This window comes from Chroicocephalus ridibundus, chromosome Z (genome assembly GCF_963924245.1).
Source record: "Chroicocephalus ridibundus chromosome Z, bChrRid1.1, whole genome shotgun sequence".
Classification (NCBI taxonomy): domain Eukaryota; kingdom Metazoa; phylum Chordata; class Aves; order Charadriiformes; family Laridae; genus Chroicocephalus; species Chroicocephalus ridibundus.
Window position 1 is genome coordinate 45719882 of NC_086316.1, and position 26971 is coordinate 45746852.

Genomic DNA, 26971 nt, shown 5'->3' on the forward strand with positions numbered 1-26971 from the left:
ATATTCTCTTTCATCTTCTTCCATCTTCCCCCCAAAAACAGAGGCTACAAACCTTAATTTCTCTCATTTTGTTAACAACCTGTTTGGCTCCAGACACAATTACTTTTTCTTTCACAATGCTTAAAAAATTAACATAGCTGATTTCATTTAAGTACACAGGGGAAACATACTCAAATCCCAAGAAGAGCTGTGCACCCAAAAGCTTGAATATTTTTTTCTTAATACAGGTACCATTCCTGCCTCAGGTTCTTCTTCAAAAAACAGAGTCAGGCTGCTAGTTCACCAACCTCCCATAATAAAGATATCACCACTCAGCAACACCGTGAATTAACCACTGAATACGAGTATACACTAGACTTACAAACATATTTCTGTTTTGGCAAGCAGAAATATGCTTGTAAAGGCAGCACAAATTAACGTTCTTAAAAACATCTCACCAAATCTTGCAAATGTGATACTTGGGGTTCAAAGATACCAAACTAGTACTGAAGTTTAACTTGAAATGCTTGTAAGAACTAACATCAGTGAATGAAGGCAACATCAGAAAGATCTCATCAGTGTACCAGGGGGTTGGCTAGGTCAGTCATGTGACGGAACTGCTGAAATCAGTAACGCAGAGCAAGTATTATAATACTTCAATTAGAAACATCTTGAGAATTATCCTCTACCATAGTTTGTGTGTGTGTGTTTTCTTTTTTGTTTTAATAACTAGCTGGACCCTCAGTGTTTTATGATTAACAGTAAGCAATGATTGCAAAGGTCTTAGAGAAATCCTTCTGAGTAGAAATGAATGTCATTGGCATAATGCTGACCATTTAATAGAAGTATTCATTTCAAAGCAGCTCCCAGTCACAAGATGCAGGCCATCTGTTTGTTTGCTGCTGCACAACATTATCCAACAAATCAGACCTGCCAAATTCTTGGTCAGATAATGATAAAACTCCACAAGAAACAAGTTATTCACAAGAGATTGATGTTCCTCAGATATAAGGTAATAAAACAACTGTAAGCAAACAAAAGTCTGAATTCATCCCAGAAAAAAAAAAGACATAAAAAAGGCAATTTATGGGGATTTTTTTGCATATACTCAGTGCCTTTGAATACATAGCAAAGGTGTGTCTTGACCAATACGCCAGAAAACTGCACACAGAAAGAGATGAGATTAACCTTATTAGAGCAGAATAATTCTTTCAGACTAGTACTGTTGGATAACTGACTGGCCTGCACGCCTTTTAGGATGCAATAGTGCTAATGCTTTTGCAGGCCCACAAAAGCTAGGAACCCTAAATTTATACATAAATAAGGTACCTATCTATAGAGTACCAGGTACCTTTGATAAACATGAGGAGGCTCATCAGATTTCTCTCAAATTCCAGGAATTCATATTATACTTATGTGACCCTAACAACACAGTGATTGATATTAATGGATGCTATTATCAGCTTCTTGCAACAAAAGACTGAAAACACTCAAGCCATCTTCCACCGTCTTTACACTTCAAGGTAAAGCCAAATTCATGTGCCAGTTCATAAACTCAAAGCAGCAGTTCCAAGAAGTTACTCCTACAAACTTGGTGCCAAACAGAATTTAGCCATTCAGCAAATTAACAGATCACTAGTAACCAAAACTCCCTTGGAATGCACGAGTGAAACAGTGAAATGCAATAGTGTATACAAAGTCAGTGAGAGACTTAACAGAAATAGAAAATATGTCTATTTTCTTCCTTCCTTAAGTGAGTGAAGAAAGAGGAATGAAAAGAAAAAAAAAGGAATAAAGAAACTTACTTAATTTCTTAAGAACATCCTTCTTCTCCTCTGTTTTTTCATGGACTGGTTCTTCTGCGACTTTAGTTTCTTGTTTGGGTAGAAGATTATTCAGATAGTTCATAGCATTCAGCAGAGCTTCAGTATGCAAATGAATATCTAGAGATGAAAAGTTCACCTAAAAGAACAAATTATGTTTATGCAATATGCCTCTCATCCCACAATCAGAAAGTTATGTGAAAAAAAAAATCATACCTTAATTTTCTGCAGAACATTCTCATAGGCAGTTTTCAGTTCTGGTCCGTTAATATCAGCCTATTCCATCAAAAGTGCACATAAAACAAACAAAAAAAAAATCAGGAGAAGTTTGCAAATTTCATTAGAGAGAATTTGTTTCAAAAACTACTACAACTTAAGATGTACAAGTTAATCTGTTTAGGGAGCAGACAGACTTTGCACATGACACTCAATATGTTAAGGAATGAACAAATAAGGAAAAACCCTCAACAACTGCTCAGTAATACTGTACTGTTGATGATTGGCTTACAATTCAAAAGCAAAGTCTGCTCTTTTCTTACCTTTATGTACTCCAGAGTAAGAAGATCATCTTCTACATTATCCAAAGTTGTAATTATGTAAACCGGCTTCTCATTATCATCTTAAAAAACCCCAAAAGAACAAAAAAGATTACTTTTTTTTTTAAAGAAAAAAAATGACAAGTTTTCTACAACTCTTTAATCACCCATAGAACTACAAACTAGGCTACTAGCCATCATTACTATTTAATCACAAAACCTGTTCTGCAGACCTAAAACAGATAGATGTCTCTACTAAAATTATCAGCACTAGAACATATTTACCAAAGTATTACTAAAAGTATGAGCTCCTGAGTTACTACCTCCCCTCCTCCTCCCCCCATTTAATTTAGGAAGAAATCTTCCTCAGTTGACACAAGAAAGCGCTACAGGCTTTTTGAAGACAAACTCAGTGTTATTTATGCATAATTTTTTGATCAGACTATAAATACTTACCCATATACTCTGGGCATAGCAGACAAACTTCACGAAGGAAAGCATTTGCAGTCATGTCAAATGTTCTTAATTTAAGTTCAGTGCCTAAGCCTACAACATCAAGCTGCAGCACAGGTGTTTCTGTATTACCAGTAAGTCGGCATAATTTAATTAAGACCTAAAAAAATCCAACGAAATAAAAAAAAAAAATAGAAAAAAGGTAGGGGATTATCTTCTTAGTTTTTCTATAGAATTATATATTTACATATTTTACATGCTGTTTGATGTGCATTGATCATTTAACTTTATACAGCAAAAAGGCCCTGGAAAAACTAAACAGTTCAATAGGGAAAACTGATAGAATACTAGAATACTGTTTGCTGCTATTTTAACAAAAACTTCAAACACCCACACAAGTAATACCAAAGTTACACTTACATGAACTAATTTATTTTTAAAAACAACTCTATAAACCATTTAGTAATGTTCAACCCAGTCAAAACTAGATTTTCCAGTCAGCATAAAAAGTTTACTGCTTTCACTGGAATTTCTTTGAACTCTTGGAGTTCTTTGAACTCTTTCTTAGATCCCCAAGCTGAATATCAGGCAAGAGGATTTCCTGCTTTTTCACCCATGCATAAGAAAGATGTTGTTAAATAAATACCTAGCTAAGCTGTTGTTATCTGTCTTTCACAACCAAAGCAAAACAATTATATGTACTCTTCCTTTTCACACAACGCTCTCCACAAATAGGGAAAAACCAAAACTAAACCAAATAAGTAATTTTAAACTATAAAGCCAACAAACAGAGAGAAGATGATGCTTAACAGACTCTCAATTGCATTTTTTTCTAACAGATTGTAAGATAGTTTTCACTAAAGAATAATGTAAAAGACAGCATCTATCTTTAGACTCGTAGTTCTTAAACAAGGTCTTGTCATCACACAAAACCCAGTACATTTCAATTTTATTTATTTATTTTCTATAAGGTGTAGTATATAATAAGATATGTGCAAGCTAGTTGTGAGGTGTTGAAGCCATTCTGTAAGCCCTACCCTAAAAAAGAATGTGTAAAGTTAACTGAATTTGTATGGTTTAGTCGTAGTTATACAGCCAGTAGCAGCAATAACACTGGCATAGCCATAAGGTAACAACAGTGGTTAAGAGGCCTTCTCTTTTACTAGATAACTGATGTAGTCAGAAAGAGCGTCTTGCATTTGAGTAAAATACTCTTCCCACCCTCACCCCCCCCCCAAGTCTGAAACAGCAAGAATAACACATAGAACACCTCATAGTGGACATGGTACAGATTTAGGTGTGAGGCCAACAGAGTCTGGGAGAAACTGTGGTGGAAAAATAGGGTGCTCTTTACAAGATGAAACAGTAATGAAATCTTCCCAGCAACCACAGCAGTGTCTGGAAAAAAAGATGTCAAAGGCTACATCTTAAGCCAAAACAAATACATAAATGTTTTTTAAGTGATAGTTAGGTAGAGGAAATTCAGTGATAAAATGAGCTGGGAAATAAAGTGCACAAATCAAAGCATTGCAGTGATGACAAGAATGCAGAAGTGCAACTGCAACTTGGAAAAAAACACTACAGAATAGTTTCAGCAAGAAATGGGGAATCAATACTTCCGTAGACGTGGATCATGAACTCAACAAACAGGGAAAAATTATGGTTCAGACGTGCTTCAGAGGAAAAAAAAAAATTAAAAAAGTAACTTTACCTCAGCTACTTCAAACCTTAGCTGGAATTCTGTCATATTTTTCAAAGATTCCTGTTTACGTAGTTTTTTTCGCCTTGTACTGCTAGCTCGCTTGAGGGAACCAGATGGGGCTTCAAAAAATGGCATGTCTTCCACAGGACTGCTTAGAGCGTCATAAAATTCTTCTTCTGATTCTAAGGATTAATTCACAACAACTTTACACATATATTTTAGACAGCCAGTGTTTCGCAGTACTATGACCTAGAATTTTTATGTTGACATCTATAAAAACTTCAGTGTACAAGTATGGGAAGATTACCTAGCTGATAATTAGCAACTGGAAAAGTCTATTTCTATAATAATTTCTGCTCCTGCCTCCAAACCTTTTCAAGACACCTACAGCTCCTTCTATCTCGTCATCATAAATCGGTTGTCACCAACTAGAGTCTTTCATCAGCATTCTCTTACTAGTTGCTGTGCAAAAGACAGCACAAACTGTGGCTCATCTTGCCTTCGGCACATACTAACAGCTTAACTCTTCCGCTGTCTGACTGCTGCTGACTGTACAGAAGCCTTCGCCTCACTATCAGTGGCACTACTTTGGATCTCTCCCTGCTAAGGATCTCCCATTTCAGGAAAGACTCCTAAGGACTATCAAACCTTTAATCCAGCTGACATTATTACGGAAGTATAACCAAGAAAAATAGATTGCACCATCTTATAAGGCTCTTTCCCTTCACCTAAAAACCATAAAGAGTGAAGCTAAAGATAACTGTAGAAGTATCCTTCTTCTGACAAAACTGACATGCAAGCACCCTTGAGTCTGGAGGGGTGAAGATAGAAAAATAACATGAGTCACTTAAAATTACTGCACAGCTGTATATATAGTATAAATTAAAAAACACACTAGATACAATCTAAACCTAGTTATTACTTTCTTAAATTAACTGTTACCAGCATTCACTCTTATCTCACTCTATTTTTTAAGAATTGAAGACACCTTCTCTCTACCTTTGGGCACTTAAGGGAACTCATGCGAAAAAAACAGTTGAAGATGCAGATATACATTTCTATACATATCCTACACACACTGAATTTGAAGTGATAAAGTAGATGTCAAAATTAACTTTACTGGTAATTTTGCTAATGTTTGCAAACTCAATATATCATTAACTTGAGAGAAAAGAAAAAGTGTCCTCTGTTTCTCCAGTTGAGTGTTTTGGCATGACAAAGGTGATTGACATTGAAATAACATTTATATGTCTGATTATTTTTCAAATGTAACTACCAGATGGAATGTTACAATCTAGCTAAGCTGTTTTAACAGCAAGGCAGTATTAAACATGATCAGTTTCTCCACAGCCAGTCTTCTGTTTGATCTTGTAGAAGTCGAAATGATGTCTGTTTCTAACAACGCAGCAGTTTCTAACAGTCATCATTTCAGTATTTTGTAATTTAAATAAATCCAGCTAAGTAGGAGATAAAATGTTCAACAGAAGAAAGGAATTAAAACCGGAGACTAAGTACATACTGAAGCAAAAAATGACATACGTGCTACTTCAGATGTTCTGAATAGAGATTTATAGTAACACATGTAGAGACAAAAATAAACAAACCCATCCTACCAAACAAACATTTTACTGCTTTGCCTTCAAAAACGCATCAGCAAGAACAAGCATATAGAATTTTACTACTATGAGAAAATATACCAATATTTTGTACAGAGTGAATTATAATAAGCTGCACAGAATATAACACTACTCAACCTCCAAGGACTTGAAACAAAGCCACAAATGGTCGCTTACTCCAAGAGAAACAAATTAATTTGCTGAATTCAAAACCTTGACTTGACCTGTTTATTAAATCAAAATTAAAATAGATCATATTACCTGACTCAGCAAATGAATGAAGATCCAAAACAGGAAACACACCTTGTGATAAATGTGGTGCTGAGAGCACAGGGGATATAGCAGCCTGAAACAGGAGATACCATCAAATTTTTTGCTTGAATTCATTGGTCATGCTATTGCATGCATATATGCTGCACAGAAGTTTTACAACTTAAGGAAATTGGTCTTATTTTAGGTGCAAATCATTACAGTTAAACATGTTACTAAAATCAAAAGCATGGGGAGAAATGAGGCATAAATCAGGTACTGCACATTCATCTAGCCATAGAGAGAATATATCAGAAAAGATGTGAAGAGGTTCAAACATCCAACTTCATAGATCAAAAGGTGGACAGAAACAGCGCATCATACAAAAACTCAGAAAAAATCAAAACCTAGTCCCTCACAGAACTACAGTATGGCAGTTTCAGAGAACAGTAGAACATCAACTGTAACCAGAGCTAGAGAAAACATTAGAACAGACAGAATTGTTTCTAAATTTCATAGAACCATAGAATCGTTGGAAAAGACCCTTAGGATCATTAAGTCCATCTGTTAACCTAACACTGCCAAGTCCACCACTAAATCATGTCACTAAGGCCATGTGTAAACATCTTTTAAACACCTCCAGGGATGGTGACTCAACCACTTTCCTGGGCAGCCTGTTCCAATGCTTGACAACCCTTTCAGTGAAGACATTTTTTCTAATATCCAATCTAAACCTCCCCTGGCACAACTTGAGGCCATTTCCTCTTGTCCTACTGCCTGTTACTTGGAAGAAGAGACTGACACCCACCTCAACACAACCTCCTTTCAGGTAGTTGTAGAGAGTGATAAGGTCTCTCCTCAGCCTCCTCTTCTTCAAGCTAAACAACCTCAATTCCCTCAGATGCTCCTCATAAGACTTGTTCCCTAGACCCTTCACCAGCTTTGCTGCTCTTCTTTGGTCATGCTCCAACACCTCACTATCTTTCTTGTAGTGAAGTGCCAAACACAGTATTCAAGGTGTGGCCTCACCAGTGCTGAGTACAGCAGAACAAACACTTCCCTAGTCCTGCTGTCCACACTGTTCCTGATATAAGCCAGGATGCTATTGGCCCTCTTGGTCACCTGGGCACGCTGCCAGCTTATTCAGGTCCTTTTCCACCACACAGCTCCCCAGCCACTCTTCCCCAAGCCTGTAGCACTGCATGGGGTTGTTGAGACCCAAGTGCAGGACCTGGCACTTGGCCTTGTTGAACCTTCTTTCTTTATATATCTGGAAAAACAGATGCTAGTAGAGTCTTTACTTGTGAGACGCATTTATGCACAACCCAGAGAAGTAACTGAAAATGTGTGAAGTGTCACTATTTTGCCACTAGAGTGGACAACGGGACAAGAATCCTCACTCCATGTGGTATGATAGAATTAAATTCTCTTAGTGAAGGTAACCAAATGGTTTATTCACCAAAGCGAGATTTCCCATCAAGCCTCAGAAAGCAGTCTTGGTGGTTTGAGTTTATAAAGAATTCTCATCTGCATTTTCCACATCCATATTTAGTATATATGTGCCTTCCACAGAGTACTAAGATAAGGAGAGATGTGTGCATTGTCTGCATGCCCATTCTTCTTGAGTGCCTTCGGCCCTGGACTGCACAGATGACAATAGTTTTTGTTTTGGTTTTTTTTGGTTTTTTTCCCGTTATTGTTATTTTCAAAGCCCAGTCTCAGACAATTGGAATAACTCACAGTATCTTACAGAAATCTAAGTATTATGTCAACAAAATAACACTCATCTTTGAACACTGTTTCCAAGGCTCCACTTTTCATCTCACTCTTCACATTTCAGTCTCTCTTCTCAGACTCCAGCCTACATAATTTGACTTCACTGCATATATCAAAGTCTATGAGTGACACATAACAGCAAGTCTGAGTTTTGTAACTGTGAAAGTGTCTCGTATGTAACACTTTCACATTCTAAGACGATAAGGATAAGAAACTGTGAGACTTGACTTCACAGTACCAAATCGTGAGAAATAAAGCCTTCCAGACTGAAGTGGACAGCGTTCTTGTATTAAAGTACAAGAAAGTGCAGGGTGCAAAAACCTAGAAAGATCTGTTTTGAAGAAGCTTCCATTTTCACACACCAAAAACAATTCCTCCACTAACTCAAAACGTAGAGAACAAAGCTCACATGTGGAGCTCTGGAAAAAGCATTTCACATCCTTTTTCATTCAGAAGTGATATCACGACAACAAAGCTCAGAAGAGTATCAGCTACAAGGGTGAAAGTATGGGAGTGTCTCTGCCACCACCAAAGCAGGAAATCCACTCAAATTAACTGAAATTAATACCAGCAATTGAAGTCTGTCAGGCTCTGCAGTAGATGGAAGCTTGAGCAGACAGGTTTAACTATAGGTTTTAATACAGATGCTGCATATAATGCAAATACATTCACACTGGCTCAATAGTCTTTCCTCATCTTGCACATCACAAGTAATGTACAGGTAATAATAACCACATCAAAGTCACTTAAAATATTTTTAAATGTAATAGTTGAATTCTATAATTCAACTCAAGTATAGTCAGTGTTATAAAGTACAGGAGAGGTATCTTACATGTGCGTATTTTATTTATGTAAAACTAAATTCCCAGCACTTATCCTTGAAGAATGTCTGCGATTAGCTGCACAAAACAGACCCTTTGACCTTGAGATTTCACATGTGTTCATATGATAGGATTGCTTTAAAGACATACAAAGCATAGCCAGATCACGCAGACTAGAGTCATGTTAAAAATTAGCAATTTGGAGTTCATTTCCTAGTTTTGTTAAAAACAGCTCATATCAGAAGGTAAAAAGTACTTTTCAGCAATAATAAGAAAGTCGCAATCCTTTGTCCCTAATAAAGCATAAACCAGTGACCCGAACCATTTTCGCTAAGGAAGTGGGGAGACAACACACTACACACTTTTACACCACTGAAATGCAAGGCAGAACTGCTACCCACTCAGGTACGTTGTATAACTGAAAAAAGAAAAGCTTCTAAAAAAGCAGTGTAGGCAGATGAAATGAAGCTGCTGCTTTTGCCAAACTGGCACTTTTTAGTCAACATTAGCCACAGATAGTGGATATTTTTTGTCTTTGAAAGTTAAACTTCTGTCTGACTAAGATCCGTACAAGACTTCAGCTTTAAAAAAATTCCAATTCTTCACTAAACAAGATAGCTGAACCCAAACTCTGCAGTACTCTGATACATGTGTGAATTTGAAGGTACAATTAAACTAATCCTCAATGAAAGTGAATGTTTTTTAATCAAAATTAATATGAACTACAAAGTAGTCCCCAGAGTAGTAAAAGTTTGGGGGTTTTTTATTTTAAATTCAATCACTGGACTACTATTTCATAGTTATTGGCCAAAGATCATAATAAACTAACTAAGAAGCAAAATTTCTACAGCTTTAGAGAATTAGGTAAGTTTTTCCAAGAGGTACTAAGTAAATCCTTTTCCTCTACTTTCTCATGCTCCTTTCAAAACTGCAATGATAATTATTAATGAAATGTTTCTTAAAAAACTTACCTCAGTTATTTTTGGAGGAGAACTGGTAGCAGGAGCACTTTCTGGCTTAGGAATGCTATCAATTAGCTCCAAGATGCTTGTCAGCTTCTGGTCTGATATTTGGATAGAAAGTAAAGGCAGCTGTCCAGACAGTTTGAACCTGTGTAGTAAACAATCAAAGTTATCTTAAAACTATTTCATTCAAACTTTACATTAATTTTCGTGTGTGTGTGTGTAACTTCTGCTGTGCACAGAAGAGTTACTTTAACAGCAAATACCCAATTACTAACATTCCACTTGGTACACTATGTTGCAGATCAGGACTGCAAATAATACTAATAACTACTTCTGATTTGGCTGCATAAAGCATATTTTCCTCACAATCAGAAATTGTTCCCTTTTGTTCATATATTTAATTTAATTACACATAATAAATCACATACCTGAGCCTTTACACAGTATTTTACAGAATAAAAAGGGGTGGGCAGTGGCTGCATAAGGATGTTTACAGCCCAAAACTTCAAGCAAAGTATACAAAGTACTTCCTAGCAGTTACATATATTTAAGCTGACTCTAGCAGTAGTCTAGATATTTAACAAAGGAATAAATGGCATAGCTATAAAGGACATAAAATAATAAAATAACAGCCTTTAAAAGTGAAAGCAGTAAAACATATTTCAAGCCTGTTTGAATAGGCTTTGGCCAAAAAAAAGTAGAATCACTTCAAACGTAGAACCCTCACTTTTTAAGACCTAAAACTCATTGCAGTTTCTCACAGAAGTACGCAGAACAGAAGGAAGCGGAAGACTGACTCCAAGAACAGCTGCCATACTAACATTTAAATAGGTCCTTCAAACCTGGGGCTCTTCAGTCTAGAAAGAGACCCAGCTGATGAATAATAATAAGCTTTTATTACAACAACATCTAGTGGGAACAGATAAGGAGGTTTGTTCAATTAGCCAGCCATCACCAACAATGTGCAGCAGCAGATGCTTAATAATACGAGGTTAAAGGAACAGGATTTGCTATTTTCTCCCAGTTTTGCTGTGTTTAATTCACAGCTCAATCTTCAAAGCAACATAAAATATAATACATTGGAGAAGACGACAAAACCCCCAAAATTTTCAATCACCCTCAACTAACTTTGACATTACAAGAATAACTGGAAAACCAGCTCCTCATACCTGAGCAAGCCAAGCACAGTTATACGTGTTAAACTGTGAGTACCAAGTTTTCTACAATTTATGAATTTCTTCACATCGTTAAATTCTTAAGGAATTAATTTTCAACTACTTTTGACTTTCATTCTTAATTCCAGTTCTATCAAAGAGAAATTTAGACTTTGTTGTTGTTGTTTTATTTTAATGGAGAGTGTATATGTGTAGCTGCCAGGTCTGAAAAGACCTGTCCATCTCCTGCTTGCGAGCTCTAGTAATTTAGGACACTTAGCAATTCTCACTTCCACTGCACTTAAACCTCACTACAAAAATTCATGTATATCATTAAGACATTTTTGATGAACATTTGTACAACAGACAGGCCATGCAGTTACATGGAAGGCACTTTGCAGATACGAGGCAGATAACTGCAAATAATCCCAGGCTCACTACACTGCTCTTTTAACAAAAGCTTTTAAGATTCAAAAAAATATCTGGAAGCAGAATACAATTATTCCACATTTATAGAGACTGATGCATGGAGGAGATAACTGATGAGGAAATCTGTGCAGCAACTTCTTCCAAGTCCAGGCTGGTTATATTTAGAGAGAAGGAAATATTAAGAATGGCATTCTCAACGCTGCAAGTACATTCCTTCAAATTGGAATTTTTAAATTATTTTATTTCTAATTAATGCTATTACATGCAAGGATGTTCTTAATATTGCTATCCTAATACGGGCTTCTAACACCTTCTAAAACCAGATGACAGACTCCCAGAAACCTCCTTCAGAAAATGGTGGAACCATATCACAAGATAAACAAAAGAAAAAAACAAAACACAAAACCTACACCTTAGACAGGCTAGAAAACTACAGAATCATATTAGTGGTTCCAAATGTGAAGTGACAAAAACTATAAGAAGCGCTGCATCCTATTCTCAGAAATGAAAGAAAGGCAGATATTCAGATCCAACCACAGAGTGAAAGCCCATTTTAAAGGTTAGGAAATGAAAATATAAATGAAAATACAGACAAACAGGGAAAGGCCCTTGACACAGCGGTCTTCCACAAATGAAAATTCCATAAATTATATTCTCTTCAAGGCAGCAATATAGAAAAGTGCCTTGTTAAACAAAGCCAGCACAAAGTCCTGGTGAATTCATTATTGGTTTTGAACAACAAAATCAGAAGGAATTCATCTGGATTTGATGGTCACCCAAGGAAGTACAAACATCAAAGAATCAAAGAAAATACAGACACCCAATTACCTACTTTTTGGATAATTTAAAGTAAAATAGATGCCCTCTGAACTAAGGGACTCACTCATAAATTGCTACTACAGTAAACAAAGCAATTTTCGCACTAGTTTTTGCTGTAGAACAAAACTTTTTCCACTCACCTTTCTCAACAGAACTATGCTGTTCCACAGCACAGTTCCAAACACTAATGAAAAAAGGTCAGGAAAAATATAATGCTGGCTTTATATGCAAGTATACCTACAAAAATTGGAATATAAAGGAACAGCTACATTTATACTAAAAATTTATTCATATATCTGTAATTGATATGAGCACAATATCCTGTATTAAACTATAATTACTAACGCTTACAGTTTAGGGGATTCCTAACATTTCTGCATGATGTCATCTAGAGATCACATGGGCCTAAATATTTGTACATAAACACTCATTAACTGACTGCTAAAAACAAAAAGAGATTATGCAGTGATAATAGAAGATTTGGCATTTGAAGCTACATTGATAGTGACAATATTGATGAGTTTAAGTAGTAAAAGCTAAACACCAACAGAAAACAGGACATTTGTAGTTTTAACTGATTTGAGAGATATATAACCAAATGTAAAAATTCATCGTACAATCCTAACCAGATATTTACTATAGAGAAGTTAATGAAAGCAAGAAGGAAGAGCAGCAAAGCCTTAAAGAAAAGGTCAGATCTCCACCATCAGGTAAAAAACTGCTGTACCAGTCATTTCAAGACTGGTACATGACTCTAGATTATTATAATATCACCTACAGAATACAACCCGGAAGCATTTGGAGTCTGAACCAGTTAAAAAATTAACAAGTTCAGCTGTTGTTGAGTCACAGTATCACTATGCTAGATTTGAAATGGTAATTTGGTCTTGGTGCAGGTTAAAGTATTAGTAATGATTAGTAACTCACTGTGGTACACACTTATCTAGTACCAAGCTGCTGTCCATGGCATTCCTAACAGTTGTAGACAGTGCAGGTACTCAGAAAGAAGCAGCAGCTGATCTCCAAGAAATATTGCTATCTCAGTGGAAGAAAAAAATTTCTAGACACAGGTAGAAACTGTTTACTGTCAACTAAGTGACTGTATGAGAATTCAGAACACAGAAATAATATCAATTAGGGAAACATTTCCCAGGATCACTCTAGATACATAAAATTCCAGAAGGAGAAGCACAACTGATAGCAAAGACAGTCAGACAGGTAGTACTACAATACTGCAACAGGTGTTCTCATTAAGAGCAGACACTCTTTAACCCAGGTTATACTAGCATAACTTTGAGAGATGTTGGTTACAAACCTACATTAAAATGACATTCTATTATATGATCATAGAAATGAAATCTTACTTTCACTCCTTGGACTTTTGGATATAAAGAGACAGATTGCTCTGAGTTGTATTTCTCTTATGCCACCTTCTCCACCAAACAGAAAAAAGTAAGGAGGGAAAGAATAAGATGTTTTCTATAGTCACGCATCAAAATTCAGGATCTGGCCTCACAGCTTTCCAGAAGGTGGCACCATTATGCTACCTCTTGCTGACTGTAATAAACAATTTTCCATAATAGCCTAGGTCTATTTTTATGCCATTAATTTTCTGAAGTGCCCAGCTAAAAATCTGAATTTCCAACAGCATTAAGAATGAAATAAGCATATGCTAGCTTTCTGTAGCATAAGAATATGATTCTTATTAATAACTTAATAATCCAAATTACCTCATAATGCATTAATGTGTTAGTTTGCAAGTGCTTCAAAACTGATTGGATTTTTTTAGCCAGTAGTGTCCTTATCAGACATTAGTGACGATGCACTTGCCACAATATGTGCAAAGTTAATCTTTGCCACTTTCATTCAGCGATCTTTAACATCAAAGTTTCATCATTGATAACATTTTTTTTTTTCTGATTGAGTACAATTTCCATAACCAATAGTTTTTTTGCTAAATATGCCTAAGTGCAAACTCAATGCATTAAGAGCTCTTTCCCCAAAAAGTGATCTCTAGTAGGGAAACAAACAAGATGAGTAACCTAAGTGAATGGCAGCACATTACTTTTCAGGGTATGTTTGTGATATTTATAAATAATATGTAATATTTATAAAAGAGACTTCGTAAGTTCAGATTTTTTGCTCCTCAGTACTTCCAATGAGAATTGAAATGTAGTTATTAAAGAGACCTAGTTAGAACAAGTAGTAGTATCTTTAATAAAAATCTTTACATGTATTATACATACTTATTTTATAACAATATAACATTCTATGACCTCTTCAATATCTGTCAACTCCTTGGGTTCATTCTCTATTTTTCTCAATGAAAAGTATTTTACTTCCAAGATTCACACATGGCCAATGTAAAATAGCACAAGTATAATTAGATCCTTGATTTTTCTTTTTTTCCTCCTGAAAAAAAGTCATTTACCATAAAATTTCAAAATAGGAAAAAAAGCATACTTGGGCATTCTTGCATCTGTAACAACCATAGCCCTACTAAATTCCACTTTTACATCCAAGGGCTGCAAGATATGTTGAGATGAACACTTCAGCTTCCGAGCCTCTTGCCAGTTCTCATCTAGAATAGTAAAGAAAACCTACACTTTAAACATTGAAAGATACTCCTTCCCATTACACATATCACAGAATTTAAATATCTGATATCAGTTAGTACACACTGCTAAAAATGAAGGTGACGCGATCTCTTTTACAGGTCTATCAATACTTGTATATTATACAAGACACAAACTTCAAACATAAAAGGTTACTTCATAATTTCTACCGTTCGCATCTAAACAGCTACTCCATCCACGCTGCAGAATTCTAAGAAGCCAATTCTTAACATGCAGGGTACTGGGAGTTTAGGCTCTGGATTCCCCTCTGGAGTCAGAGGGTTAAGGAGTAAGTGCTAGACTTCTCTGGTTCTAACTCCTTCTGTATTGTTAGCTCCTAAACTACTAGTACAAGTTTCCTCCAGTGAGTGATTCTGATCCTTTCTTTATCCTCACAAAATGATCAAAGCTACAACTACTTATAGATTCTGCATTAAATTTGGAGGGAATCGAGGAAAAAGGAGTGAAGGAAAATACCATAAATAAATTAATTACACAACAAATCAAGTGATTTTCTTTACTTAGCAAACACTAAGCTTGGGATCTAAAGCCTAAAGGAATGTTTTGGAAATTCATAACGTTCATAGGGACTGAGTTTAGAACATGAGTTTGAAGTAGTATGTTCCAAAGATTCTTCACTGCTTCAGTTAAAAATATAAAAGGCACATCAACCACCAAAATATCTTCACTCACATAGCAAAAGTTTACTTACCATGTTTGCTGTACAGTAACTGTATACTGCTGAGCTGTACATCAAAACTGTCATAAGCTCTTGACATTATATCTTCAATGGTGCTTTGTCCTACTTTGAGTTCTGATAAATCAGAACGGCTTTTGCTTTTCATCTTAAAAACAGTCACAAAAAAGCATAAATCAATTTCAAAAATATTCAACGCACTAATCCTACAAATACGACAAAATATTACATTTAAAATCCTCATTAGAAGGGCACAGAGTCTTACAGATATCACAGCAGAGGAAATATTTAAAATTAGTAGCCTGTATCAAAAAAAAAAAAATGGAGAGTATTAAACTCCATTTGTTCTTCAAGGAAAGAAACAAAATAAAAAATGAATTAAAATCTATGTAGATTTATACAATATATTTTGTATAGAAATAACCTATAAAATAAACCTTTAATAAGTGACTCATACTCCAAAGTATAAAGTCTCAAACCCTTTGTAATCAGTAGAATAACTGTTTGGGGGAGTTTATATATAAGAATATTACTGTATTAATCACTGCAGAAACATGAAATGTATTTTTAAATCCTGTTGAATTTAGTTGTGGCATTACCCTGTTACATATTAGCCAAATAGAGTAAAAGGGAAAAGGGGGTTTGGTCTGTTCATCATCAATGTTCAATGTCTTTCCTTAAATATCAGTCAATATCCCTTTGATTCAGCTTGGGGATGGCCGTACTTCCGTGACATTTCACATTTGTATGTGCCCTCTCTGCTGTTCATCTCCAATGAAATGTGGTTGTCCTCATCCTTAAGTGTCTAATAATTTTTTAAGATGCAGATAATATTCAAGATAAGGTTCATAACCACGAAACAGATTGCGATACTACTGTCTAACACACAGCATTTCTTTTTCCAGTGCTACTGAACTATGACTACTTTTAAATTAAAAATAACTGGCAGAAAATACGGGATTACCAAATTAATATTGCCAGTGCAAGCTAATTAAGTCCACTTCACTTCTGTATCTGCATTGAGATACAGTTTTAATTTTAGATGCCGTTTTTCCCCTTGGGGCTTGACCTTATCCCAATACATAACTGAGGGAAAGAGGTTATTTGTTTTGTATCAAACATACTCATTCAATGAATGACCCACATCTCACTTAAGCATATGTTACTCAAAGTGAATACAGAATTATTATTCATACCCTGAGAGGCATCTATTTTTTTTTCTTTTGGTATTGCCCAATTCATTCATCTTGCTTTCCAATTTCTATTAAAGGACTGGAACCAATCCAATATTCACGTTCACTACCACAATTACTCATTCATTTCAGAAAAAAAAAAATCCCACAAACACATTTACTGGAGTTTGATTTTTAAATGTATTCTTCTACATATTATTGTGAGAGTAATTCCCATGGCTGGAGGAGGAGGAGGGCTGTTTCATTTCCCTCCTCCATTAGATCTAGGAGGCTGTCTCAAGCACCCAAGCAATATACAGATTGATTACTGAACTCTACAGTAAAGTACCTACAAGTGACCAGCATTCAGAAGAGCTGGCAATATTAATTTGGTAATTCTGTATTTTCTGGGCTGCTTCCAGCAGGTCGAGGGAGGTGATTCTGCCCCTCTAATCCGCTCTGGTGAGACCCCACCTGAAGTACTGTGTCCAGCTCTAGGGGCCCCACCAGAAGGAGGACATGGACCTATTGGAGTGAATCCAGAGGAGGGCCATGAAGATGATCAGAGGGCTGGAACAACTCTCACATGAGGACACACTGAGAGAGTTGGTGTTGTTCAGCCTGGAGAAAAGGCGGCTACGGGGTGACCTTACTGTGGCTTTTAAATATATAAAGGGGGTTCTCAGAGAGATGGAGAGAGGCTTTTTAGCAGGGCCTGTTGTGATAGGACAAGGGGTAATGGTTTTAAACTAAAAGAGGTTAGATTCAGACTAGATATGAGGGAGAAATTTTTTACAATGAGGGTGGTGAAACAATTGAACAGGTTGCCCAGAGAGGTGGTAGATGCCCCATCCCTAGAAATGATCAAGGTCAGGTTGGACGAGGTTCTGAGCAACATGATCTAATTGAATATGTGCCTGCTCATTACAGGGGAGTAGACCAGATGACCTTTAAAGGTCCCTTCCAACCCAAACTATTCTATGATTTAACTGAAACCCACATGCTCAGAAAGTCAGTCTGTGGCAGAGACATAGAAAACTTACTTCACTTCAGCAAGATTTTAATCTTTGAAACAAATTCTTATTAAAAAATCAGATAAGGCAAACTAAACTAATAAACTAAACTAATAAGTGGCAGAATCATCCTCACCAGAGTACAAGTAAAACAAAAAAAATTGCCTGTATACATGCAAGATCATTTACCCTTGAAGAACAAAAGTTCGCCAATAACTAAGACTGCTAATAATATACAGGAACAGTCTCTTGTATGATTTTGTAGTGCTAAATTATAATTTTAAATACATTATTAAACTACCTTTTGATTTTTCCCTTTCATGAAGTCTCTCAAACATAACTCTAATTTTATCCAGGTTATTTTATTATTTCACATTTTAAAGTAAACTGGATGACCAAAAGGTAATTCATAACAAGAATCCTAGTACTAATAAAAACTGGAAGACCACTTATTCATGTAAGTAAAAAGTTTACTATTTTATATTCTAAGGTAAAAAACTGTTAGACATTTTCCACCTTAACAGTTCAAAGCATCAAGAGGATGATTATTTTCTAAAAATTCTCAGTGGATTGTTTCAACCCAAAAGTAGTGTTCAATAATTTCTGCCTTCACTGGAAAGCAGTTTAAAATAAATACCTAATACATAAACTGCAAGAGGAACATTTACTTAACCAGTAACACAAAATACATATTAAGAAACTGGAAATCACATAACAGCTAAACTATCATTTTCAGTAAGTTACTTCATTAGGTAAACACATACCTTAAGACTACCAAGATCCAGAAGCAGTAAATTTGACGTACGCTCATAGAATCCTTTTTGTGGAACAATGATGTATGAAGCCATGAGGTTAATTTTGAGGTCAAGAACTTTCTGGGTTTCAATAACATACAACAAACCTGAAAAAGAATATAATTACTAAATATAAAAAAAATAATCCATACAGAAGCTATAAAAAGAAATTCAAGTCTAACCTTAAAGGAGCTGTGAATGCTAGATAACTGAGTTTATCTACAGGTACTCTTCAGGTTTCTTCTGAACCAATAATTATAGGCAGCCTTTAAAGAACCACCAAGTAAATGAAATGATGATAGCAAACAATGCTAATGGAATGGACACATAGAGACAACAACATGACACATGCAAGTCCGAAGAAGTTTCATACTGAGCAGAGACAAAATGAGAAAAATTGGAATGTGTACTACAACTTGGGAATTGCTGAGTTAACCCATTGTGCTTGGTAGATTCAGAATGTAATTGTTCTTACTGGGATTATCCAACTGCACTGCCCAAACTGCTAGTGTTGTTACTACTGGGATATTTAAGTTTATGCTGATTCTGCTGACAAGTATCTCCATCTTGAAACGCCGAAGAACAGCAAATATCAGGTCTTACAAAAATTCCATTTAAAAATCATGCAATTAGTTGGGAAATTCAGACTATTAGAACATTTGAGATCAAATTCTGATTTTTTGCTCATCTGAAAAGAACGAATGGTCTTGCTTCAAGTCATCACTGAAACCTGCTTCAGGATGCAGCCCCAACCCATTAAACATTGACCAGGTGCAACAAGCTGGTGATCACAGAACTAGAGACAACAAGTTATGAAGATGGCAACAAGACACTGCAGCACATGCACATTGGTAAAAAATCAATTAAAACTGTTCCAGCATTATCAAAGGTTGTTCTGCCACAGAAGAGTTTGATTAGTCAATGACGAACTGGATAACAACCACATCTCATGATTTGCAAGATAAAATAATTTGGATTAATAAAAAGGTTAAGGTTTTATTTTTTTTTTTTTCAAATTTCAATACCTAACTATTTGAGTGATGTAGAAAGTTCAGAAAAGACCTTTTTCCTTCACTGGGGAACAGAATGGAGTTGAGTCCCTAAACTGAACTCTGGGAAATTACACTTTTGTAATGTCTTTTAGAGGTACTGAAAAACGTAACTATTTTGGCATAGCAAGGTCCTTCACTTCTGCAGTCACAGTTCCTCAATATTTTCCAGCTATTTTCCACTGCTTGAAAGAAAGGTGTTAAGAATTCTTTCCTGAGGAAGACTGCAAGTCTGAACATATTAATTATATTGATACAATTCCATTTTTTTCTTCTACCTCTGAGATTAGTGTAGTCCCTACACCAGAATATTCTGCAGATCTAATCTTCTTCCCCTGATAATTGTGTAAATTGCAGTCAAGATTTTACATGCAATGCACAGCATACTTTTAGGAATTTCCATCAGGCTTCTCATTTGTGAGTGGAACAAACTTTTAGATTACTATGGGCAACTCAGCTTTCTTGTGAAGGCAACAGTCATTGGGTGTACCTCTAAAGTAGTGCTATGCTTAAATTAATAGACACATAGCATGAGTTCATATTTCCACAAAAAAAAAGAATCATGATCAGAACCAGAGTATTTGGTGGTAAAAAGCAGAAAACCAAGTATACTGAATCTAAGCAAATTTTATCAAAATAATCTCAGGAATGAAGCGTGGTATCCATTTATTCAGTATTGCTGGAGAAGCTTCTGATAGAAAAGACAAGCAAGTAGATTCACCTAGCTTTGACTGGTTAACCTGACATTAGTCCTTAATGAACAGTTCAGTCAAAGGAGAATTAACGAGTAGAAATATAATTGATGCCTGATTTCTTTCCTGATACTAGCTTAATAAAAGCAATTTATTAAATATACATTATGCTTGAGGTTTTTGTAACTTCTTTCACTTACTATCACTGAGTATTCAGATTTTTTTAAATGTACAATTTAATGACTAATTTAAATGAGATTTAAAAAACCCAAACAATTATTGATTTTCTTTTTCCCTTTAAAAAAAAAATTATATATGAAATCTCCCCTTAGCATCCTCTCCCATTCACAGCCAGAGACAGGACACTGCACTGGACATACCTCAGATCTAGAAAGTCTGAGACATCCTTACTGGAACAAGTTAAGTCCACAAATCTCAGTGTTAGTCTTAAAAGTATTCATCATTTTCATTCATGTGTCAAAATATAAGATCTCTAGAGATAAAAAGCTAGGATGATATTAAAACTAGAGGAATGACTTTAATGATGAGTAACTGGAAGACAGATAAATATAGTTTATATGACTTGATCTGAGTCAATCGAGATCAAAATCAACATTCACCAAGGAATAAAGAAAGTGGAAAACACCTATACAAAGGCAGATAGTGTCCTGAAAAGCAACAACTCTGAAAAGGATTTAGGGGTTTCATTAGAGGACCAATATCTCAGTATCAGTTTTTAAAGAGTATGAAACAATTAAGGCCATTTAGATACTCAGACAAACAAAACAGAAAAGTTGGAAGTAAAACTATTTTTAACTTTGCATGGAGTACAACAGGATAAATACTGAAATGCTATCTCAGGGTGGGGAGCATATTTCACAAAGAAAGTTGAAGATCAAAAAGATACAGACGTAAAATTATCCAATACCTAGAACAAGTTACTTTTTAATGAAGAGTGAAGAATTCAACTTATTTAGGTATTGTGTTAGAAAGCTATGACTTGGATCCATGTGTCTCCATATGGAAAGACACAGTATTTTCGTACTCCTAGAATCTAAAATTGATCTGAAGTGCAATCACCAGAGCATGCAGCACTTGCCTGTTGATGTTTTTTCACGGAACTCTTCAAGCTTCATCAGAGTTGCTGATGTCAATTGCTCTAAATGTACATCTTTTGGAGGCCTGAAGAAATCCACTAAGCTGTTTATTGTCATCTGTTAAAATAAAGCAAAAATAATACATGGCAAATTTACTATTAAGTAAGATTTTTTCAAGATTTATAACTCATTCAAATATTTACTTACTGCATCATATACTATTTCCAGTGGCTGTGATTCAATTCTAAGCCTCTGGTCTGCTTTCTCATCCAAAGGATTAGTCTCAAACATTATGCTTAAGAGTGAGGTACTCTCGTCCGAATAGACTGTTCGAGAAGACAGGAGACAGGGTGTACACTTTTCTCGGGACATGCCTGTAACTTCAAGTGAGGTAATTTTTGTTTCAAATCTGTAAAGAAAGGTAAACAGCATGTTCATATGCAATAACGATCTGGCTCGGTACAAGTAGGTGGTAAGAGTATGAATGAGCTGAAAGAAAAAGAAAACAAAACAAAACCAAAAACCAAACCACCACCACAACTTATCTCTACCCTGCCTTAAATATAAATAGTTTAGTCTAAAGATATAACACATATATCCATGTATTAACTGTTTTCTGCTTCATTACCTTTTGCATCTATTAGCCACCCTTGAGTAAATAAGAAAGGGGTCCAAGTTACTCACTTCATACACTTTTCATAAGGACAGCTGTCAGGGCAGGGAAGAGACATGCACATGGGAATTCTGTAGTATGAGCTCAGGAATTAGATGACAATTTATACTGGGGAACAGAGATACAGCAGAGAATAAAGGATTCCAGTGCAGAGAAATAAAAGAAACACCACAAGAGGAACACAACATTAATAGCCTCATTACTCTAAGGAAGTATTTTTTAGGTGTTGGATTATTTCTCTTTCAACGGTCTGTCCACCTCTGACAGCTCTCAGTTGAGTACTTCTATCTCCCAACACTCAAAGGAAAGCGTTTCACTGTAAAAATATAACATTTTCTTCCATTTTTCTCAGTATGATAGCATTATTAGGGCTATTTAGATGCACAGGGGAACAAACAAAAAAGCTGCAAGAAAAAGCTTTTAAAAAAATTATGCATAAAACTCAGCAAGATCTATAGTATCTTAATAGCGTACCTTGATCATACTAATATACCTCCAAAGTAGAAGGCACATGGTTTAAAACAGGAAGGCTACACTCCCCCAGAATTTTTAAGTCATATTTGAAATGAAAATAAAATATTTCATATCACTGCTTTTCATCACTATTGTGAGAGCACAAAACCAAGCCAAAATTGTCAGTTTCAGCTTTCTCCTGCAAATCTACAAGCTCAATTGAAAACTCAAGAACTTTTCAGTCATGTTAAATGCCTACACACAAGCGGTTACGAGATCACCTTTCTCAGAGAAGTTTCTAAAGGAGTAAAAGTCATTTTTGAAAGAAAGAAACAAGTTAGAACTGGATTGCTTGCATGTAACAATGATAAACTAGAAAAAAGGAGAAAATCTGTATTGGCACAAAAAATTCTGAAGATTGAGAGAACTTAATCATGGAAACAGTATCCATTCACTTTGTCCATTAGTTGCAGGATGATTCCGCTCCCAAACCGCACAAGAAGTGACAGGAAGTTAAACATCATAACAGAGCCTTAAAATGCCTATTAGCCATCACCAACATTTCATGAGGAGAAAAAAAACGTTTTGATAGAGAAAGTTCACCTTATTGCTTGTGCACCTGGTCGTTGGGTAAACACTGTACTCAGGCCAGTTAACGCAAATACTACCAGCTCAGGAGTTTGCTTGTTTTCTCTTAGTGATATAGACATGCTTAGTAAGTTCACAGAGAACTTCATGGCTTCATACTAGATATGCAGGAAAAACAACAGTGGATTATAAAACATGTTAATATACTTTTCAATACAGTTTATGAAAAGATGAAAACCACAAGTATCAGTTTGATGCCATATTTCTAGTGCTATAAATAGCTTGTATCATACCTGGTGTAAAAGTCATTCCCAAATAGTTATTACGAAGTAGCAGGGTTAGAGTAAGAGCAGACTACACTTATGAACATACATCTTCAATGTTTCTACATCACATTTTGAGATAACGGGCCTCTGATATAGAGCTGGAAGGCACTCCGTTGTACCATACGTGATACCTCACATAAAGGTGACTTATCAGGCTATTTCTGAATCATACATAAATGTTGCTCTTCCCCACTAGTCTTTCAATCACCAGTTTCCTTATATACTCACCTACTCTACTTTGTCTACTATCGCTCATATTTAAGATTCCAGTGAACCACTTAGTGCACTTTCTTAAAAAGTTTCTAAATATTTTAAGAGGATATATGAAGCATTTCATAACTTAAACAACAATATACTACTAATATGATTTTATTCTAGCTTGAGTGAGCAAAATTTCATTTTGAACATTTTCAGAATATCTAAAGTAAACTCTATAACCACTCTCCTGAAACTACATCTATGGATGCTCCGTTCTGCACAAAGCCAACATGCAGTAACTTAATTAAGAAGTGTCAGAACAGTATTCAAATATAGAGACAGCTCTTCAAGTAATTTTAAAAGTGATTTCCTATCATCTTTAGATTTTTGTTAGTAGATAAAGTTACCAACTGTTTGGTATCATATCAGTTATGACTTACTGATTTTGGAAGGGTTGGATCCACGGCTGTTTCACTATATCCAATTGCTGCATAAAGTTTAGCCTTCTCTTCACACGTCATCAGCTCTTCAAGACCTGTCACATTGCAATAGGTTAGTCAAATTCAATACAGATATCTGAAAGATGCAGATACTGCCATACACTTTCCAGCATTTGGTAGCTCTATAACAGAGTAGATACTGTCAACATTGTCCTGAATTAGTAAAAGTAAAAACCTTGAGGTTCAAAATCTTGAGTCTCCTAAAGCATACTTTAAAATGCAGTTATACCTTGATTCAGATCTACTCTGTTTCCTAGCTTGCTAACTATAGAAGCAACCTTATTGATTTACTTTCTGTGTTCCACAACCTTTACAAGGTGCCCGTACTTAACTGAGTCAAACTCTAACACATCCCAAATTATAAAATGAATGGAAGTAAAATTGTTTACATTCCATTAACTGCTACCGTTTTCTAGCACTTTTTCAAATCCCCATACGCAGTACACTATGCAGACAAATGCAAAAAACTGTGGCAGGAGAAAGCACAAATTGAGAACAGTTCAGAAAGAGCTATGTAAGATACCTCTGTAAGTTGCAATTAAGAACTTCATGAGAAAAAAAAGGCTAAGAGAAAATGTAAATGTCAATAATCTGATAGTCCAAATATTAAACAAAGTTCCATTGCTAGGGACCTAGAGTTGTAATAAGCCTTTTTTAATAATAGAAAAAAGATACCAATAAATGAACATACTTGAACCCTTCACTTCTTGTTTTTGTTCATCCTTTTTTTCACCTGACCAGCTCCATATCCAACTAAACCAGCCACCAGAATTTTCATCGTCTTGTTTTACTCCTGGTCTGTAGATTTTTAATCCAGCCTTAGTTGCCTGAAATTTAAAAAAATACTCAAACAACTTATTTTCTTCATGCTTCTTTCTCCATTTTCCTAAGAAAAATATAGACCCAAGACACATTCTACCACATCAAAACATCATTAGAGAATCACTGAAAAGGCAACATGTTATTTTTTTAGTTTTTCTTCTAATAACTTTTTCAACTACACAGTGCATCAACAGACCAATTCTCACTTGCATAAAATCAACCACCTTTATGAGCAAAAAGAGCAAGCAAAAGGTGGCTAATTTTAAGTCAATAAATGTTTCTTACATAGCAGATTTTCTCTCTAGCTCTCACCAGCACAAAAAAATCCACAACATCATATCCTGCAATACATTATGACAACGCACTTAAAAGGATTCATTAGAAATATATACGTAATCAATTAAATAGCCAGTACAGGACAAATTTTAAATGATCCCTGTATTTTTCATTTCAAGGTAGATGTCCAAAGCAATAATAAGTCAAATAAAAAAAATCACTACTCCTGCAATAGAATATTTACTCTAAGGAATATAGAACACTATTCCTGGATTTGATATATATAGCTACAATAGTAAGGAAGACCTTCCTTGTCCCACATTCATTATTTAAACAGCTAGGGCATGTCCTGTCTGATGCCAGTGATGATTCTGACACTGGGTCCTCACAGAAAGTGCAAACTACATCCAAACTTGACCACTGAAAGTTTGGCATAAGGGACAGCAAACAACCATCAGGCTATCTAAGAGACAGAGGGGTTCTCAAAACTGTAGTGGACCACACAAACTAATCATTTTTCTTCATGACTAATATGATCTGAAAAGATACAAACACTTGCAGATAACCCCTGAATTTAGAGATGCTCTGATGAATGCAATACACAAAGGGAGTGAGACAGGGATCCTTCTCAGCATTAAAAAAAACAAAGATCTCTCTGCAACACAATTAGTGATAACAGCTGGCTGTAAATCAGAACTTTTTAGGGAATTGTGACATCTATCCACCTACAGGCCAATGGAAGGCAGGACTCACCAGAAAAACATAAAGGCTTCTGAACTGATACTATTCATTCACCTCAGAGAGATGATGCAGAATGTTGGCTAAACAACACAAGGCCTCAAAAAGTTTGAACAAAGTCCTCCAAAGTCTTTACAAAGGATACCAAGTCATCAAGTAGATGTCACAGAGCAAACAGTCCAAAGAAAAAGTGGCCTTAGAAAAAAAGGCTGTTAAACCTCTGAAATTAGAGGTTTCTAGGGCACCAAGGAGTTGGTGCTGAAGGACAGCTGCTATGGAGAAAAAGAAGTGATGCTTAAAGCGATTCCGAGTTAGGTGAATCATCTATAAAAGTCTTCTCTAGACTGAAAGCACAAAATTTCTCAAGCTATCTGATACAGAGACTTGATGCTTGGCTCACCAAAGCTGGTGTTTGGTACTTGTGCACTAGTGTTAAAGATTAAAAAGTGACCTATGATTTGGAATATAAAGTTCTTGCTACAAAGAAGTTCTTGCTGGTGGTACTGTGTTCACAAATGTGAGCTCTGGGAAGCTCGATTTCAAGGTCTAGAGAAATTCAACTCTAAGGCATGTTTTTAAAAAACAAAAAAGCTTAACAAACAGTAAGGTCCTTTATCTACCTTTACTCAGCCCACATCTAAAGGGGTCTCCTTTAAATTCCTAGTAGACTTAAGACTAACTGTCAGGACACTGAGCTAGTAGTAGATCTGCCTCTTACAAATCCTTTGAGACCTTTTTCAGAGTTATGACCCGATACCAATAAGACAGATGGGTTCTGACAGATAGCTGGAGGTAGCATTTAGAATCACTGTGACCTGATTTTCATTACTTGGAAATAAATTCAGAGAGCTAGCTAGCAGATCTTTCAAGATGCTTTTCTAACACTTTTCAAATGCAAGGCTTAAAGCCCAAACAAATGAAAATTAATTTGCTTGCAACCTACTTC

The 26971-nt window shown here is 35.6% G+C and overlaps 1 protein-coding gene across 5 annotated transcripts in view; it reads right to left on the reverse strand.

Moving 5' to 3' along the window:
- The window catches only part of VPS13A (vacuolar protein sorting 13 homolog A), a 108337-nt gene that overhangs the window by 63304 nt on the left and 18062 nt on the right, over positions 1-26971 (reverse strand). For all 5 annotated transcript variants that reach the window (XM_063320056.1, XM_063320055.1, XM_063320058.1 and 2 more), the window contains exons 15-29: positions 24881-25016; positions 24130-24224; positions 23181-23323; positions 21659-21860; positions 21454-21568; positions 18584-18720; positions 15650-15782; positions 14786-14903; positions 9927-10065; positions 6371-6455; positions 4503-4675; positions 2795-2951; positions 2342-2421; positions 2019-2078; positions 1785-1941 (exon numbers count right to left, since the gene is read on the reverse strand). In XM_063320056.1, the coding sequence (XP_063176126.1) occupies positions 1785-1941; positions 2019-2078; positions 2342-2421; positions 2795-2951; positions 4503-4675; positions 6371-6455; positions 9927-10065; positions 14786-14903; positions 15650-15782; positions 18584-18720; positions 21454-21568; positions 21659-21860; positions 23181-23323; positions 24130-24224; positions 24881-25016 (1930 nt within the window). The remainder of the gene's footprint in view (positions 1-1784; positions 1942-2018; positions 2079-2341; positions 2422-2794; positions 2952-4502; positions 4676-6370; positions 6456-9926; positions 10066-14785; positions 14904-15649; positions 15783-18583; positions 18721-21453; positions 21569-21658; positions 21861-23180; positions 23324-24129; positions 24225-24880; positions 25017-26971) is intronic.